This window comes from Lissotriton helveticus, chromosome 2_1 (assembly GCF_964261635.1).
Source record: "Lissotriton helveticus chromosome 2_1, aLisHel1.1, whole genome shotgun sequence".
NCBI lineage: Eukaryota > Metazoa > Chordata > Amphibia > Caudata > Salamandridae > Lissotriton > Lissotriton helveticus.
Window position 1 is genome coordinate 1,740,067,166 of NC_136059.1, and position 20,361 is coordinate 1,740,087,526.

Genomic DNA, 20,361 nt, shown 5'->3' on the forward strand with positions numbered 1-20,361 from the left:
GGTGAAAAAGATCAGATTGTTTTCCTTCAGTGCAAGTTACTTTTTTTTATATCACTGCAAAAATAAATCAGACAATATTTTTCTAATAAAAATATTCATGCAATTTAGAAATCTGTGGTTTTCAACTCATAGAAATGTGTGGACAAAGAGTGTTACTTTGCCACTCCAGGGGCACCTCCAGGGGCTGAGGACAGCCCTTTGTGTTACGCCATTCATGCCTGCCTGGAAAAATGTACATCGAAATGACCACCCTGAACATGGCTAACCTCCTGAGGTACATTGACCGATGATCTGCATCAGATGGACCAGTGGCCCTGTGGCAGATGGGTCATCAGTCATAGGCATCTGGCAACAGAATCAGGTGAGGCTGCGCATCTAGAAATGTCTCAAGTGCATACCAATTTTCAGAGCTTTTACACTGCCAACCTGTTAATGAGGTCCAAAATGACTACACAAAGTATTCTCTCAGAAGTAAAATCACCCAGAATCGTAGGTGTTACCTGCACAAGGGTTTTGGAGTTGGTCCATCTCCTGTGGGGTTGCACTCTTGAAAGATGTAGTTGCAGAGTAGAGACTCCGCTGCTGGGCGGCAGGAGGAACTCACTGATTTCAGCTCTGTCCAAGCAGACTGGGCTAGCTGCTCCTGGGTCTCCTCAGGGTCAGCATTGGAAGAGTTAAAGAAGACAAGTGTGTCGCTCATTAAGACAGAGCTACATACGTCCCCTCTGTAAGTGCTGCAGTATCCGGCCTCTCCTTTATACAGCCTGTTGAAAAAAATCTATTGTTAGCCTCGAACCTCTATGGTTAGCCAATACATCATCTTTACAGTGAATACCACATACTGAAAGGAATATCATTAAAATCCAAAGGATGTTATTGGAAAATTTAAGAAGATGGGGATATACTCTTTGAGCTTGACACCGAAACTATCCCTTGTTGGTTTTGGTGACAGACATTACTACCCACTTCCAAACCGTCTAATCCTACTCTGACCACACTCAAAAGGGAGCGCTACGGCCCATACGTTTAAGCTAGCAAAAGTTACCCACAATGCACCATTCAATCAAAAGTTAAACGTACGGTGGTATACTTATTAAGTTTAGTGTTTGCCTGCTGAGTTGGTAATGTTGGAAAGCGGTTCTAGAGATTTAGTGGTTCAAGAGATTTAGGAGTCATGTGAATTGTACACTCTCTAGTCATTTATTTCTTTAATTGTATCAAACTGGTATTCCTATGATGGGCGAATTATTGTTTGCCCGTACATTATTCATTATGCATCCAGTGAACACTTTTTTTGCAATGTTAGGTGTTTTTTTTAATTGCCTAGGTAGAATATGAAGCTTGAACAAAATAATGCTTGATGGAAAATGAACAAGAGTCAAAAAACATTTTTTTTGAAAAACTTAGCTACTAGCCCATAAAACGCTATTCCATTAGTCGAGTCTAATATTCTGCTGATCTCACTCAGTGAATAGTTGTAGGAGTGGTGATAACTATCATACCATAGAAAGGCAGAAGTTGGTCCCACTGTTTTGGAAGAAAAATATAAGGTCTGATTTTAAAATTATGCACAGGTTCTTAACTTTTTGCAAACCTGGCTGTTATACGGGTTTGTAGGTCAACAAAATGGTGCCTTCATGACCAATGCACCTCCAGGACCATAGTTTTTGTTTTGGAGCCATTAAAGCATGAGTAGCTTTCCCGGATCCAGGTGAAATGGGGTGCACCATGACTACTGCCCAATGAATAACTATGGGACACAGCATCGAGGACAAAATAACAAAAAAATATTCATGGGTAACTAAGTCTAGATTTTCTACACCTATCTTAACATATATGTACCTACCCTGTACATATATCTTTACAGTACGCAGATGTGGAGTTAGAAATAGTAAATCAATTCTTCCATATATGCATTTACCTTTTGATAATTTTCCTCGAAATTCTGTCCTTTATATTCTTCTATCATGATATTCAAGGGGTCCATATTCAGTAGTAAAAATCGGTGGTTAGTCTGTAAACATCATTTGTTTTCTAATCATTATAAAATGTTTAATACGTGAACTTCCACCTCGAGAACTCAAACGACAGCAACTCCACAACCTTGATCGACAACCTCTTCAACCTCGATCTCAAACAGCTCGTCACAACATCTTCTCCGCCAGCAATCACGTCGCCTTCACAACACCACCGAACACCAATGGACCGACCACCACTACATCCACTTATCCTTCGGGCAACACACCGCGCACAACAAACCGCAATGAATCCCACACCGCAGCTGGAACAAAGTCACCGAAGACTAGCTTATCACCACCCTCTCCCAAGGCCCTCCACCTGAGCCCTCTGACACTAACACAGCGGCCCACAACTTCAGACAATGGATGGATGACTGCGCTAACACCCTCGCCCGGATCAGAAAACCCTCAAACAGGCGCACCGACATGAGAGCCATCTGGTTCAATGCCGACCTTCAGACATCCAAGCAAACCTGCTGAAGACTCTAGAAGCAGTGGCGCCACAACCAGATACCAGACACCATGCAGCCCTCAAGAACGCCGGACGCAAGCACCACCAACTCATCCGATCCACCAAAAGGACCTCCTTCAAGGAACGCATTGACAACAGCGCATACAACAGCAAAGAGCTCTTCAAAATCGTGAAAGAGTTTGCCACCCCCAGCTCCAATGACATCCCACCGTCCCAAGAACTCTGCGACTCCCTGGCCACCTTTTTCCACTGCAAAATCGCACACATCCACGACAGTTTCGACTCCCAGACACCGACGACTGAGGCCGACACCCCCCCAACTCAACACCCACCAAACACACTGACCTCCTGCTCTCCTGGAACAACATCAACGACGAAGACACCATCAAAATCATGAGCACCATCCACTCCGGCTCACCTTCCGAATCCTGCCTCCACTACATCTTGAACAAAGCAAACTCCATCATCGCACCCCACCTCTGGAAGATCATCAACAGCCCCTTCGAGACCGCTACCTTACAGGAGAGCTGGAACACGCCAACATCAACACCCTACTCAAGAAACCCAAAGGACCTAAAGAACCTTCGACCCATCTCCTTCTCCCATTCCCGGCAAAAGTAATTGAGAAGACCGCCAACAGACAACTGACCCACTTCCTTGAAGAGAACAACATCCTGGACTCCACCCAATCCGGCTTCCGAAACAATCACAGCACCGAAACCGTCCTCATCGTCGCCTCCGATGATATAAGGGCCATGCTGGACAAGGGTGAAACCCTGGTCCTCATCCTCCTGGACCTCTCGCCCGCCTTCAACACCGTCTGTCACTACACCCTGCGCACATGCCTCCACAATGCAGGGATCTGCGACAAAACCCTGAACTGGATCACCTCCTTCCTCACTGGCAGAACCCAGAGAGTCCGCCTCCCCCATTCCGAACCGAAGCCACCACGATCACCTTTTCAACATCTACATGGCACCTCTCGCAAACATCGTCCGAGCACACCACCCCAACATCATCTGGTAAGCCGATGACACCCAGCTAATCCTCTCCCTCACCAAGGACCCGGCCACCGCCAAATCCAACCTCCACGAGGGAATGAAGGCCGTCGCAGAGTGGATGAAGACCGGCCACCTGAAACTGAACTCTGACAAGACGGAGGTCCTCATCATCGGCTCCACCCCCTCCGCATGGAATGACTCTTAGTGGCCAACCACCCTGGGAGCTGCACCCACGCCCACCAACCGCGCATGCAACTTGGGGTTCATCCTGGACTCATCGTTCTCAATGACCCAGCAAGTCAACGTCCTCTCCTCATCCTGCTTCAACACCCTGCGCATGCTGCACAAGATCTACAGATGGATTGCCACCGAATCCAGAAAGACGGTCGCCCAAGCCCTCGTCAGCAGCCGGCTGGAATAAGGCAACGCCCTCTATGCAGGAACCACGGCCAAACTCCAGAAAAGACTTCAACGCATACAAAACGCCTCTGCACGCCTCCTCCGCAGAATCCCATGCTGCAACCCCATCACCGCCCACCTCAGAGACCTGCAATGGCTTCCAGTCAACAAGAGGATCACCTTCTCCCCCACGCGCACAAAGCACTCCACAACACCGGACCAGCATACCTCAATGAACGACTCACCTTCTACACCCCCAACCGCCAGCTTCGCTCCGCTGACCTCGCCCTCGCCACCGTCCCACGCATCCTCCGAACGACCACCAGTGGCAGATCATTCTCCCACCTCGCCGCCAAGACATGGAACACCCTCCCCACCCACCTGCGACAGACCCAGGTCATGCTGACCTTCAGGAGACTTCTCAAGACCTGGCTGTTGGATCTATAGCTGCTTCCTCTTCCCCCTCCCCTCTAGCGCCTAGAGACCCTCACAGGTGAATAGCGCTTTACAAATGCTTGATTGATTGATATAATCTGGCATTCAAATATAGCAGGCCCAGTTTTGATCTGATGGCTATGAATTTTGAGGAGTGATTCAATGCGTTCTAAGGCAGTGCATCAGATCCCCATCCATCTTTAAACACAACCAGCTATGGCTGTGTGTGCATTGGAAAGCATTAAGTGCTGGTACTGTCTCTCGTATACTGGATCCACCTACACCAGCAGGTGTGACAGCTCCAAGACAAATAATGCATCAGTACTCAGTGGAGCCTAAAGTTTCTTCTTAAAAGTAGACAAACTAAAGACAGACAAAAGCTTTGGGGCTTTTCAGTCTCAGTGTGTGCATGACTGTCGGTATTTTTTAGTCTATGCCCAATTCTACGACAGAGGACATATCTGCCAGTCGGTTTGTTTTATTTGGCTCTTCTCTGTCTACCTTTCAATTTTTTGCTATACTCGGCTACAAATCACGTTTGCATGTAGTACAAATGTTAAAGTGTCTGACATTATCCGGCTAATCTGTAAATGGTTAAACAGCACGTTATCTAGAATTGATAGGATACAACAAGCGATTAGATGACGCGTAATAGCGCCCCGAAAATACATCAAAGTCAGCAGTGTTAATAAAAACAAGTGCTCTATTATGCCATGGCTGTTGATGTGTTAATAGGGCGCCGACGTGGAAAGCGCAGTGGGCATGAGTATTGGCAAAGAACGTTCTCCTCATACCCAGCATGCATCACGACAACTGAAGGAAATAACGCAAGGTGTGCTTACCTCCATTCTACAGGAACGGAGCAGAGACCAGCCACGCCGAAGAACCAAGCACAGTGGAAAAAGAAAAACAACATTGTAGAGTTAATATCCATGGGCCACGTATGCACACCCCTATCTTCTTTGCTGTGATAAACCCGCTGCCCTCGTACAAAATACAACCGCCGTTTGAGAGTGGACTGAGACCGCTGAAAGACTCCTCGCGCCGGCCACCCGGAAGCAGGTGCGTTTGTGACACTCTGGAATGGTGATGAAGTCAGAGGGGGGCTGAATGGTAATGGCTGCAGCTCTGACTAGAGCGGTGCGAGGAGAGGTCAAGCTTTACATGTCACACGGGTCAACACAGGGGGGCATTGAACATACAGTTCTACATAGGGGAGAGCTGACAAGGGTCGCTTGCGTTTTCAGACTTTGTTTTTCTTTTGGAGCCAGGGAGCTGGAATCCACGAATTCCCTGCGTAAGAGAAAGTCTAATGGCTAAAATAAAATTGGATGAATGTCAGCAGGTGATTTGTTCTTGCCAGGGGGAATGCTAGGAATTCTGTTAAAATGCCAAGCGAGCATTAGCAGCAGGGAACAGCGGCCCCCACGACCACCTAGCTATGTTGAAGCTCCTTAAAAAGAATCACTTCTTCAAAGATTTTTTTCATGCACAGAGGCATGCGTTTGAATTTCTGATGACAGCGTGTGGGGCCCTAGTTTACATGTGTGGTCTAAAGTGTTTAGAAAGTATCAAGTATTGTTGAAAGCAATATGCATCCTACGTGCCCTAATAAAGACTTATCAAATACAAACTTGTATACAAATATCGTTGTAAGGTGATATGTATTACTTTTTTGCGCCTCACTTTTACCTTTATTTTTTTAGCTAAAAATCAGTCACAAGCGCGGTCACGCAATGAAATGCATAACGTATCCCCTCTTACTTCTCCCTGCATACAGGTTGCACACTTTTATATTGTATTGCATGGTGAAGTGGCCGCAACAAAAGTAAACAAGCGTTGGCCAAGCCAATAGGTCTGGCTTCCATTTTGAGTCCTGGCTATAACATTACAAAATAGTAATACAGTGAAAAAAACCTTGCTTTCTGCATGCAATTCATCCATAAGAGAAGGCATGTAACTTGTGATGGATCAGACTACCTCATGCATTGCTTTGACAGTATTGCTGAATGGGAAGAATATTACTCAGTAAAGAGTCAGCAGCATGAAGTGAAAGATAAATACATCTCTGGGTGGAGCCAAAGCCGATTCCGTACAGATTTTAATGAATTGGTAACAAAATAAATTGCAGACAACTGTGTTGCCAAGCCACACATAAAAAGTGATCACTTAGGTGAATCAAGCAACGTGTAACTACACAAGGGAGAAATTCTCCAAAGTCTCAGTAGTCTCATTAGTGTGACAAATGAGTTACTTACCTTTGGTAAGACTGTTCAAGGTGGACATTTTCATCTAAACACAAATTCCTCACTTTGTGAATCTATCTTTGCCACAGAATGGGTCCAGAAACTGAAAAATAGCTCCAGCTCGCTGACAGAGGGCATAATTGACCTCAATTGTGACTCTATTGTGTCTCCAGACATGACAACACGGAGCTGCAAAAAGGTATCACCCATGCACAATGATATCAATTAAATCATTAGATATTGCACACCCAAGAACTAGGAATGTAGCTGATGCAATTGACCTTTCATTGGCAGTGTGTTGCTGCTAACTTGTGACCTTATTCCAACCCAAAATTCCACTCCAATGAGCAAGGGAAGCAGGTGGGCAATGAGCAATCTGTGAGTATATAGAGTATCCGCCACAAATGTTTTTACCAAAATAATTTATACTTGTATATTTCTAACCACAGATTCCTCAGCCTGAGAATCGATACCAAAGCAATGCCCCTCCTCCAAGGTGGTGGATCCAGGGAGTGGATTTTGCACTAGGACGTCCTGCAGGACTTAGTAGGCAATATTAACTTCACCTGTCTGGTGAAAGTATGAACAGATACCCAGGGAGCTGCCTGGCAGATGTCCAGTGCCAGAAGACCCGAGGTAAAGCAGTAGTTGCAGTATTCACTCTAATGGAATGAGCCTTTAGTCCCTCTATGGGATCCTGTTTGGTTAGGGAGCAATCGACTGGGACAATGTCAATGTTCTTTCTTTGCTCCAGTTAACCAATTAAACAGATGATCATCCAGTAGGTACTGGGTATTGCTATCAGATTAGAAACATAGGGCATGCCATGGGTCCAGTTGATGTAGATTCTCCTGCTCTAGCTGGATGTGGAAGAGAAAAGAACATGGGGTCCGGCCCACACAGAATGGTGATACCTCTTTCAGGAGAAAGGATGGATATGTCCTAATCACCCGTTGTTTGTATCCTACCTTTTTTCTTGATAGAGCCTGAATTGACATAGTAGTTAAGTCACTGACGCACATACATAAGCGAAGGCAATAAGAAAAACAGTCTTCAGAGCCACGAGTCTCGTAGTGTAACTATAAAGTCTCTCGAAAGGAGAACTCATCAATAACATTGCAAGCAAATTGAGGTGCCGCTGCAGGATAATGAAAGAGGCAGGGTACATAATTGAAAACCCTGTTAGAAAATGCATCATAACTGGTGATTTGACCAGTAAATGAAAGAAAGCCGAAAGGACCAACAAGTAACCCTCAACAGTGCCCACAGCAAAGTCTTGTCAGGCTAAAGATAACACAAACAAAAGTGTATCAGACTATCTAACCCGTAGATGTTCAAACTACTTCTCTTTGTTCAGCAAAAAATATATTAACCACTTCAGGTGGTAGATCAAAGCCTCTTAGGTGATTCAACTCAGTTATCCTTGCATGAAGGTGTAGACTCATGCTCAGGGAGGAAGGGGAAAGGGAGGGGAAAGAGGAGAAGTAGGAGGAAATCCTAGAACTGATAAATATAACACAATAGCAAATTCAGTGCTAGCCTAAGGTGTAAAAACCTAAGAGCGGTAGCTTTGGTCAGATAATACATATCTAATTGTAAAATAGTTCTACTGAGCCATATAAGAACATTGGCGTGCAGAAAACCCCATTAGCCAGATGTAAATGTGAATGTGAGGACTTATGATGTCTTATGCGTAGCAGTAATGTACAATGTATTGAAATCTGTGTATACTTCTAGTATTGCTTATAAATCGGTTGTAGCAAATAGTGGCTCTGGGTGAACGCTCGCAAACCTAAAGGGGAAGGGGGGAAGGGTTGAGTCTTGTGGGAAAAGGAAAATGCGATAAGTCTCTTTCTGCAGGTTTAGTACTCAGCCTCTGTGCAAGGTGTGGAGTAGTACAGAGTATTGCATCCACATTGCTACAATGTTGCAGATCCGGGGAGGGAAGGGTATGAGGGTAGATTGATGGGAAGAGGGTAATGTTGGAGAGACAAAAGGTGTGTAGTGGGAAATAAAATAATTACTGAGATATGTGTTTGAAGATGCAAATAGCCATGGATATTAAGTATGTAGATGGGTGGTTCAGAGAATTCTTATCATGACCACGTGGGAGAAAAAGAGGTGGTGAAGGTAAAATATACGCAAGCCTATACGAGTGCTAATGTGAGAGACAAACTCTAAAGCGAGGGACCGCTACCCTTATTTTAGTTTAGGAAACGTCAACTGAACTATCCAAGCTTGACAATACTAAACATTTTAAATCAACAAGTCAGTTTTGCAAAAACGTGACAATTTTTTCCACGATAAAGTAGTAAAAGTATACAACGAATTTTCTACTGACGTAAATGAGACTAGATTAGTCGAATGTAAGCCGGACGCATCAAACACACGTGTTCCTAAAAAAGTTTAGACATCTCACACAGGAAAAAGTTGAAAAACTCATCTTGACAACTCATTCAGGTTCCCCTTTGGACCCTTGCCCAGCCATGGTCTTTCATATGGCCCCGGAAGCCATTGCCAAGTTCCTGACACCCCTTCTGAATAACATTCTAGATGAAGGGCATTTCCTGACGTATTGGAAGAACTCTATTATAAAACCTATTCTGAAAAAGCCGACTTTGGACCCTTCGGAAATGGCAAACAATCGGCCTATTACTTCTTTACAATTCCCCTCTAAAGTTCTGGAAAGAGCAGTAAATGAAGAAGTGCTAACTTTTATAGAGTCAACCGATATACTAGACCAAGCACAGCACGGATTCAGGCCATGACATAGCACCGAGTATGCATTGATTGCAGCCACTGAAAGCTTACGTGTGCAACTAGATCAGGGCGGGATGGCAATATTAATATTGCTTGATTGATCCGCCGCGTTTGACACGTTGATCACCACATACTTCTTCAGCGGCTGGCAGAAATAGGTATCACAGATAGGGCCGCAGACATTCTTCAATCCTACCTAGCAGATAGACAACAAACAGTGATGTTAGATGAGCACAAATCTCCCTCCTTTTTTGTACCATGTGGGGTACCTCAGGGCTCGGCACTCTCGCCCACCCTGTTTAACATATATGTAGCTCCACTGGCAAAGCTTATTCGCTCCTTTGGCTTTACAGCCATATGCTACGCTGACGACACGCAAATTGTCGTCTCACTGACTGCTATATCAGAGGACGTGGCAGCACGTTTTAACTCATGCATGAGCCATATTATCAATTGGATGCAAAGCAATTGTTTAAAGTTGAACACCGGGAAGACGGAGGTAGTAACGTTTGACAGGGACTCTTCACTTTGGAACTCCGCTTGGTGGCCTGATACAGTGGGATCTTGCCCTCAACCCGTAAAAAAGGTAAACAACCTCTGTGTCCTAATTGACGATCATCTTTCCCTATCAGACCAGGTCAACAGCATTACCTCTTCCTGTTTCTATACCCTGAAAATTCTTAGGAAAATCCTACCTTTCATCCCTATGCCCCTCAGGAAAAGGGTAGTCACAGCTCTGATTTTGTCGAAAATCGATTACTGTAACTCACTCTACCTTGGAGCCAAAAAAAGTGTGACACATAAACTGCAGACTCTACAGAATGCAGCTGCGCGACTACTACTGAATCTACCCAAATTCAGCTCCATTAGTCATGCAATTCGAGAACAGCTGCACTGGCTCCCTATTTTAGCTAGGATCCAATTTAAGTCCTTGTGTATCTTACATAAGGCATTGCACGAAAAAGGACCAGGACAGATCAGACAATATGTTGAGCGTTATGCTCCACAGAGAGTTCTCCGCTCCGCCTCGGCATCCTTACTTATAATTCCAAGGATAAAGACGCTGAAGTGGGGTGGTAGAAGCTTCTGATTTTTAGCTCCGAAGCTATGGAACTGTATGCCCCTGCATCTTAGAACCCAAAATAATCTACTTCAGTTTAGGAGGGACCTCAAAACCTGGCTGTTTTAGCTGTACATAACCAGCTGCATTTCTCCTTACTCTGTATTTTTGATAGTTAAGCGCTAAGACGCCACGGCATACACGCGCTCTATAAAAATCCTCATTTCATTTAATTTCATTTCATGTTGTCATTGTCGCTGCTTGATTTGGGTTATTTACTGTGAGATTCTTGTTATTATTATTATCGCTCCCTGCAGGTAGGAAGCATGACCATACCTGAAGGAACAGAACTATCTGATCCTGGAAGTTGTATATGACTCATTCATAAGAGGCTGTATGTATCATGGCTACTAACCATACCTCCTGCGACGGTGGGCTCGGCGATCTCCACTGTCACAATATCCATATCTTGGCTGTAGCTAAAGCTGTGTGTAGGATTCGGCGTTGTCGTTTTGAGAGCTTTTGTGATTGATGCAAATCGTGTAAGAGGATAGTGGCAGACGTAAGTGGGAGGTGTAAAGGCATACATAAGGTCTTTCCCACATATGCCCAGAAAGGTGTATTAACGGGCATTCACATATAATATGGGTTATGTCACAGCCACCATCAGTGCATCTCCAGCAGTTGGCACGGGGAAGTAGCCCTGCTCCTTGTACTTTTGTTGGTGACCAGTGCCTGTCATGGAGGATTTTGAATAGACAAAATGTCAATCTTTCCTCTTGGGTGCCCTAATTCAAATCGTCTAGGATCTCCGTACATCCATCATCCTCATATGAGACTGATAATCTGGTTTGCCATCTGGTGTGCAGATCTCGCAATAGGGGTTAGGAAAAGAAGTAGGATGTGAGTACTTCATATAGGCCGGACGTGACCCCCTTATGTTTTCCCCAGGTATGCAGGTATAATACTACTGGTGAGGTCTGTAACAACCAAGGTTGCGGTCCTAAGCTTTCCTTCAGACATTGCCGAAGTTGTATGTAGTTCCTGGATTGTTGCATAGATAGGCCAAATTCCTCTCACAGTTGCGCAAATGTCTTGAGATCACCATCAGGAAGGAGCTGGTCCAGGGTATGAATGCCTGCTGCCTTCCATAGGGGCCAGGATATTGTTTGTCTGTTAATGTGTATACTTGCATTTCCCCATAGATGGGCTTTTCCATGTATTCGAGGGTTCGAACCCAGCAGTCGATATATATATATGACTATAATTAAAACTGCTCTCTGGACAATAAGTCAATCCCAAGGATAGCAATTGTGTCTCTACATGACTGAGTATGATAGCAGATAAATTGACAACTGTGTTGTCAAACTTCTCTACTTGCACCACCATTTGTTGGCTTGTTGTTTCTTGTTTTTCATAATGGTTGCGTTTTCTCCTTTCCCATCGTCTCTGGTTTCATCTCTGGAGGTTGTGGATGAAGCATTTGCTGACAGTCGCGGCGTTAAAAATCAAGCTCTTCAGCAAGTGTAACTTGCCAGGACCCGCCCCTCTCTGGTGGGAAATGGCCACTACAACGCGGCCGTTTCCAGGCACACCATAACCACGCATGCATTACAACCCATGCGTGGTTACAACGAGAAGCCTTTACCACGCATACCTTTACTACGAAAAACGTAGTAAAGGCATTTGTGCTAAAGTAAGAAAATAAAATAAAGGGGGGGTCTGGGGGGTCTCCCCCCCACAAAATAAAAGTGTGGGTTTAAAAAGGAAAAGACGCACCTGTTTGTGAAAGAAAAAGATGTGAAGGAGAACGGCGTCTTAAGAGGAAACGGAAAAAAACTTCCGCTTCCTCTTAATGATGTACAACGTCACCACGGCAAAACAAGGAGAGGAGAGGTAAGGAGGAATGAGCGGTTGGTGTAGCGGAGAGTAAAAATAAAAAAGTAAATTTTCTAGGGTGAAAATCCGTTGTAAAAGTATGCGTGTAAAAGGTATTTTCGTGGTAAAGGATGTGCGTGGTGACTGCATTCCATTGTAACACATGCGTGGTAAAGGCATGCGTTACAACGCAATGCGTTGTAAAATCATACAACCCTCTCTGGTCAGCTGGACATCTGCCCCTGGAAAGCCCCCAGAGGACTGTGCCTCATAAAGGCCGATTTCCTTACTAAATGTGGAACCCAAGCTGCTGGCTAAAGGTGTGGTGAATCGCCTAGCGCAAGTAAAAGACTGAGTGGTGGTTCTGGATCAATCGAGGTTTATGCCACATAGATCTACAGGCTATAATCTCTGGCAGCTCATTGGCTGCCTGGCTCAAAGGCTTAGTAAATAGAAGCAAGTCCTTTTCGAGGCGCTGGACACTGAGAAGGCGTTTGACTCCCTGGAGTGCCCATATTTGTTGGTCATCCTTGAGCACATGGGTTTCTGCCCCAGATCCTGGGCATGGGTGCAGCTTTTGTATCATAGGCCAATGGCACAAGAGAGGCTGAACGGGGTGCAATTGGAGGAGTTTAAGCTGGGTCTGGGTATGATGCAAGGGTGCCCTCTCTCCCGGCTGCTCTATTCAGTGGATATGGAGCCGTTGGTGGGGTGCACTGCTTAGGGATCACCGATGGGTGGGGGACTGGGAGGATCTGATTTCCCTATATGTGGATGATGTTCTGCTTTATCTGGCGGAACGTGTAGCTCACTCCTGAAGGTAATGGAAATCCTGTATATTTTTGGGCTCTGTCCGGCATCACTATTAACTTGGGAAAGTTCATAGCGTATCCGCTGTCCCACTGGACACCAAGTGGTGACTGGCCCCAGCAGCTGGCATGGTCTGAGTGACCTCTGGTTTTCCTACCTCATGATCTATTTGACTGAGGACCATAATCTGTTCTCTTAAACGAATGCGGGTGGATCTAGCTGACCTTTTGGAGGGATGTGGAACATTGGTAGCGGCTGCCCCTGTCCTTTTTGGTTAGGATGGCCCTTTATAAAATGATTTATCTCCCAAAGTTTCTTTATGTGGTGCAAAACTCACTGTTCGAGGTTCTGGGCTGCTTTTTCCGAGAGGTCGAAGTTCTAGCCCCTGGGGGTATCCCACGAATAGCAGTTGGGACGTTGATGAGGTATCTGGTAGATGAGGGGATTACCCTTCTGGACCTGCAGCTCTATTATTGGGTGGCTCACCTGCTACTGATCAATGACTGGATGTTTCCAGATAGGGGGGAGCCAGCCCTGAAGGCAGATCATCGGGAATTGGAGCTGCATGGCTTCACACAATGGATTTACGGTGCAGAGAGAGTATCGACTCTTCTAGAGCAAATGGCCTTGTGGTGTGGACATGGTAGAGGGCGGTGCGTAAGACAGGCTGGGTGGGTCAATTGATATAGGAAATGCAGTTGTGGGATTCGAGGGCACTGGTGAAGCTCCCAAGGGTGTCAGGCTACAGCCGGTGGGATTTGATCTGCATCTTCAAGGTGTGGGGGGGCCTTTGACATTTGCGAACCTGCATGGCCGGGTGGGGCAGTTTTTGCGCTACCTGCAGATTAGGTCTATTCTCAGGCAGAGGTTGAGTCCTCAGGAGTTGGAGGATGAGAGCCCATTGGGGTACCGGGTGCTGGCCATCCCACTTTGCAGGCACGCTGTCTTGCTGTTATATTCCACACTGTTTAGCAATTGTCAGTTTCCCTTACCACAGCTTCGTGAACCTTGGGAAGGGGACTTGGGTTATCTGGAAGATGACGAGTGGGGGTGTAGATATCCCAGGGAAGTTGCCATTCGAGCTGGGTTTCAGCGTACTCAGTTGAATGTGTTGCATCGGTATACTTCACGCGTACACAACTTCGGCTGATGAGGAGGTAAGACTTGGATTAGTGCCTGCAGGGCTGCGGGCAGCAGGGTACACTGACACACACACTCTGGGGGGGCCTTCGGGTACAACCTTTCTGGGAAGGGGTTCAGGTTAGGTTCTCGGGGGTGGTGGGGGAGCCCCTGGTGCTCACTCATCAGTTGGTTTGCATGGGCATTTGGGATGAGGTTACTCTGGCTCTGTACATGCTGTTATTATGCAATGTGGCACTGCTGGTAGCCACAAGGGATGTGGTGCAGTTTTGGGGCAATACAGTGATTCCGATATTGAAGTACTGGGAGCTAATATGGAATGGTGCAGACGGGCGAGGAACTGAAATTCTGTGCATGGGGCTTCCCCTGGAAATTTGCTAAAATATGGGATAAGTAGTCTGACAAAGAAGGGGTGTGAATGTGGGTAGGGTAGTTCCGGACATGCTTGGGAGAGGAATGGATCTGGCTGTGATCCCTTGGACTTTATGAACTGAGTGACTTTGCATTCACTCTAAATCCAGACTGCCATTGCATATTGAGAGAGCTGTTTATGAATGCTGCAGCTACCTGAGTGGTTTGATTTGTGGTATGTATCGGTTTTACATGGTGTTCTGTGTGAAAAACGTTATTAAAAGATTCTTTTTTTAACGTACGGTCTACACATAAATGTGCTTGAGTTGTGGGCAGTCCATCTTGCCCTGAGGGCTTTTCCCCCATCTATCATAGAGGGTAGTATCCAGATTCTGTCAGAGAATACCACTACCGCCCATTACATAATCTAGCAGGGCAGTGTGGTGTTCTAGATCCTGTCAAAGGAGTATTTTTTCGTGTGGACATTGGTTTGTTGGCAGGGAGTCTTCCATATAGAGGCCCATCTCACATGCTCCCTTAGTGTGAAAGCAGATGGCCTCTGTTGTATTTTGAAAGAGGACAATTCCGAGCTGTACCCCAAGGATACAGAAACAATTTTCTCCAAATTGGGGTTTCCATTCATGATTCTCTTCACCACAGTCTTGAACAGCAAGTGTCCTCAGTGTTGTGCCAGACCCTCCCTCAGAGGGTTCCCTAGGGAATGCCTTCAGGTTCAGCTAACCTCAAGGCATGCTGTACGCATTTTCACCAATCCCCCTTCTGTGCAAGGTTTTGCGGGAGCTGCAGGAGGATGCCACACATCTGATTCTGATCATTCCCGACAATTCAAGGAGGATCAGGCACGTGGATCTGTTGGCATTCAGCAATTGACCACTCTTATTCTCCCTCTCAGAGCAGATATGCCCTCACAGTTGGATGGGCAGGTCCGCCACCCCGACCCCAGACATTGTGGTTGCACGTGTGGAGAATGAACAATGTTGGCTAGAATCCTTTCCCCTTCATGATGAGGTTGCAGACATCTTGGTGCCCAGGGAACCTGCCATCAAATCCATCTCGCAGCCGCTGGAGCAGATTTATGCAAAGGTCTGAGTAGGAGGCATTAATCCTTTTACATCCACCCTGTCCACTTGACGTTTTAATTGTCCTTTTCACTGCAGGGTCTGGTCGTGGCTACAGTTAAATGCAGACAGAAATGCCAGGTTGCCTTTATCTGTCTTCCTGACCAACCATGCCTGTTTAAATCGCAACTAGAGACCTGTTTTCTGGAAGGTTTATTTTATTTCTTCCCTCCTACGCTGTTTATTGTTTCTTAGTGAGATTTGGTCATTGTTTTGACTGTCTTGATGGCATCTACATTTGATCCTATGCACAGTTGCCCAGTTCAACTTCCTACCCTAAAACAGTTATACTAGTTCTATCCGCAGGTTCAGGGAACTTAAGGCTCTTTTGGTTTGTCCATGTGTTAGTTTTCTACCCATACAAGTTAGACCTTTATGTATGTTTATTCTTCTTACCAAAGAAGTTTCTGAATTTAATATAGACCAGTCTATCCCCATCCATCTTTCTACCCTTTCAGCATAAAACGAAGGGCATAGGTGCACCCTAGGCCTACCAGGGGCTGCAGCATGTATTGTGCCACCCCTGGTTTGCCTTCCAAACTGACACTACAGGTCTGTTCACACAGCCTGGGTAAGGTGGTGTAATCACCCCTTACTTAGATATAGTATACCTATATCTACCTTTATATATAGACACATATACACCTATAAGCCACTCCTATGGTAGGTCTCGACAATCCTGGAGGCAGAGTGCTTGGTTTTATGTGAGAAGGTGCCCTAGCATGAGCCGAGTCCTCTGCAGCTTTCGGAACCATCTCCTTATAGCTGTTCTATGATATAGCCATACCATATACTCTTAAGTGCATTATAATCCTAATGCTAAGTTTGGTTTGGCTTTATCAAAACATGTTGTGTAAGGTGTCAAATACATTGGAATACTACCCCCCCCCTGCCATTCCTGGCGGCGGGAGTAGCATTCCACCCTTCTAGAGGGAAAAGACATGTAGCTTACTGCTTTACCCGGTTAAAGTTAAACAGAGCCTCAGCATCACAAAATGGATGCTGCTGCCACAGACACGAGTCTGACCTTCCTGTTGCTGGACGAAACTCCGGCAGGGGAGGCCTGGACAATAGGTTTCCTGTCCAGGGAGGTGCTGGCACCTCCCCAGACAAGGGTTTTGTGTATTAGGGCAGGAGGGCTGCATTCAGTGAATGCATCTAGACACTGCCTGGGGCACACAAGGTGCTCCATGCATAGCCCGGTTCAAACCAGTTGCTGGGGCACTCCAGCCCTGCTCTGACGCGAAACTGGACAAGGGGAAAGGGGTGTAACCACCCCCTTCTCAGGTCCACCCATCGGAGGGGCCTCGTCAGGTAATCCAGCCCCCTTTCTTAGTAGAAGTAAAGGAGCTGTGTCCCTGGGACTTTAGATTATCCTGGACAAATCTTTGAAAGACATATCTTGGACCTTCGATATTCCATTCTGACTGGAAGATGGAAGACATCTCCCTTGTGGTCAAGGAGTGACCACCCTGTGCAAACAGGCACCAACAGCAACTTCGCTGGTCTGCAGTTTGAAGGCTCCCGTCAAAACCCGAAGACTCTGCGACTAAAGAACTGGACTTCCAGACATCTCTGACTCCGATCCACATCCACAGCAAAGCTGAGACCCGTGGCGGACACGAGAGACGTGGGACTGGACATCTTGGACATCCTGCATTTTGCTACCTGCACTCCTTTCCTGAAGCCTCAGTAAGTTGTGCATTGGGATACAAGAAGCCCCAGCCCCGAGCACCATTTGCACCAAAGCCCAGGCCCCCAAACTCTGCGAGTGTCCCGTGGGCCCCTCCTTTGCATTTGAGCTTGATGCGTCTTCCTGGTTCCTTGCCCGTTGGCTAGTGAGCCCCCTGAAGATGCCATCTTGAATTTAACTTATTTTCCTGGTTGTTCCAGGCTTGCTCCAGCTTCCCTACAAAGGAGAAGCGCCACAGACCTTGCTGGTCTGCATCAAAGCCAATCTTCATCTCCTCCGTGGATTGCGTGTGCCAAGGCTTGTTGGGTCCAATCCAGATACCGACATGGCAGTCAACTAGATCCTTTGTGGGACAGCTCGAATCCAGCTCTTGGTTGTCGTCGACACCTCCTGGACCTCCTGGCTGCAGAGACAAGCTTCACCTCTTCACCTGAGATCGATGCGACATCACCTGGTTCCTTCCTGGTACCTTCCTGGTCACTGGCTAGTGACCCAGACTCTGTCCCCTCTGCTTTCAGGTACTTCACATCAACGATCCACCTTTGGATCCACCCAGACACTTTTCCTCTGGTCGCCTGCAGCACTTCTTTGCAGCTCTCCATAGAAAATGACGACGAAACCCGACACGAAAAGACACATATGCACCCGGCTTCCCTGGGTGGGGTAACACGAGTACTCCGGTGCTCCCGTGGGTCTTGACTCTCGAAGTGTCCTAGTTAAAAGAGTTCTATCCTAGTCCATCCGGAAGTGTCCTTAAATTGCATATTTGTAACTTTTTTGTTTCCCATAGAAAGTCAATGGTAACTCGCGACTGTGTTTAGACACTGCACGAGTCTCCCGTGGGCCTCCTACTTCCTAACCGTTGGTTGTTTAGTGTAGCCCCAGCGATTCCACATGCCCCAGGCCTGCTTTCTAACTCTCACGTGGTACTTATACCACTTTCTTAGTATATGGTTTATGAGGCCCCTAGGGCATAACGTATACTGTGCAACTTATCATATATTAACTGTGTGACTTGTATTGTATTTTGACCTCTGACCTCATAAAGAATGCAGAGGGGTTGTGTTTAGATTAAATACATATATATTTGATATATAGCTTGTGTGGTGTCCTTTCATTTGGTATTCAAGGGATCATATATGGTAAAACAACATGCTTAACTCGCCTACTGAAGTCTTAGCCTGAAGACTGCTGGTTCATGCTACCACTAGGATAGCTTTCTATAAGGTTGGCTTTACAACCATATCAATAAGGGTCGATTAGACTGGTGCAAGGTGCCCACTACAACTAGTGGACACCATATGCCAGGCTAACTTCTCACAACTGTCACTACTTAATCCCACCTGCCAGGGAGATACTTATTTGCAACATATTCATTAGGTGAGGAATCTGCAGATCAGATATTTACATTCAATAATGATCTTTCTGGTGGATACGTAATCTTCCCACAGAATCCTCGTACTCCTTCTACCCAATGAGTTAGTGCCATTATTAATAAGATTAAAAGGCACACGAGCATAGTATGTGCTGTATTTGTCACTGTTTGACTCGGTTCTTCTCCACATCCCTCGATGGGCATGGAAAAAAATACCAGTTACTGAGGTGACCACACAGACATTTTACAACCTAGGCGATCAACCTCTGAACCTTTACCTTTCAATTATGCCCTTGCTGTCTCAGACCTTGCAGCATGATCTAAGACATTTTTTGACCTGAGAGTTGCGGCATTGCAAGGCATGACAGACCAGCATTAAGTGATCCAAAATGTTTGATGCCACATCAAACCCCGAAAGCCTTGTAGTGCAGGCCTCCAAGACCATATTAAACAAAAATTGCTTTTTGTTTTTCCAACGGATGCAGGCAAGAAAGTCTTTTCTCCCAGCAGTTTGGCATTATTACACTTTCTGAATGTAGTTTGTTTCCTAGGTTGTAATATTCTTGCCCATTGAGGCATGAAGTGTTGCCGACCTTGCTAAAAGACATACGCTATGCCAATACTCAGTCAGTGAAGTATTCTCAAGATGCTGCAAAAAATGTTTTAAGTTCTGGGCTGGACACTAAGGAATCTGATTCTCGTGTTATGGGCAGCAGCACCTTTGGCCACCAGTGGCAATCCCTGTGTTCGCTGCATGTAAGAGCAGGGGAGGATGGTGGCGATTCCTGCGTTTGCCGCCCTGTGATGGCCGCAGCTAAGAGCGGGGCCGAGGGGGGAGATCACCTCTTGCTATGCCACTGCAAGCTTCATCATTAGACATCGTGCCTGTTGGTGCTCCACTAGATTCTGTGGGGATGTCAAGCTTCCCTTATGGACACAGTTAAACATTCACCAAAGAGAGCTCATACTTAAAGATTGGCAAAAACCATGTGTAATCACTCAACTCCTATAATAAATCATTTGCAATTCACATGGAAGGAAAACAGTAAATATCATTCATACATGCTCATCATGTAATGATGCAATTTTTGTGAAAACATGTCAGTTCCATAACTCTTAACTACTCCAGCAAAAAATACAGGTCTTTACCGATTTCGCGATGCAGGGCACGCAATATACATTGTTTTATTTATTTATTTACTTACTTAACACCGTTCTGCGGTAAGTCAGAGTCCACTCCCCCCCCCCACCGTGCCTCTCCCCCGCCCTGCCTCACCACCCCACAGCACTCCCTCGGCGACCCGCCTCTGGTCTAGGGTAAAGTGCAGCATAGTATGTGAATAGTTGAATAATATTATTTATTCAGGTCGAAGAGATTGTTAATGAAAAAGCTAGTAAGTCCACTTTGGGCTCAATTTCGACTACCTGCGCACAGAGCACATGATATATGATGTAATATAAGGCACAAGTTAATGCATCAGTTGTGTGGCAAAATGCAGCACATCAGTGACACTTATGGGACATTCCCTATGACACTGTGATATCAAGCATATAGATTATATCGATGATGTAATTAGTTACTAA

General features: G+C 46.0%; 1 protein-coding gene across 1 annotated transcript in view; it reads right to left on the reverse strand.

The window, feature by feature from the left end:
- Positions 1 to 20,361, reverse strand: part of MUSK (muscle associated receptor tyrosine kinase) — a 707,615-nt gene that overhangs the window by 134,532 nt on the left and 552,722 nt on the right. Inside the window, exons 8-9 of the mRNA XM_078676695.1 lie at positions 5,168 to 5,174; positions 501 to 764 (exon numbers count right to left, since the gene is read on the reverse strand). Of these exons, the coding sequence (XP_078532821.1) occupies positions 501 to 764; positions 5,168 to 5,174 (271 nt within the window). The remainder of the gene's footprint in view (positions 1 to 500; positions 765 to 5,167; positions 5,175 to 20,361) is intronic.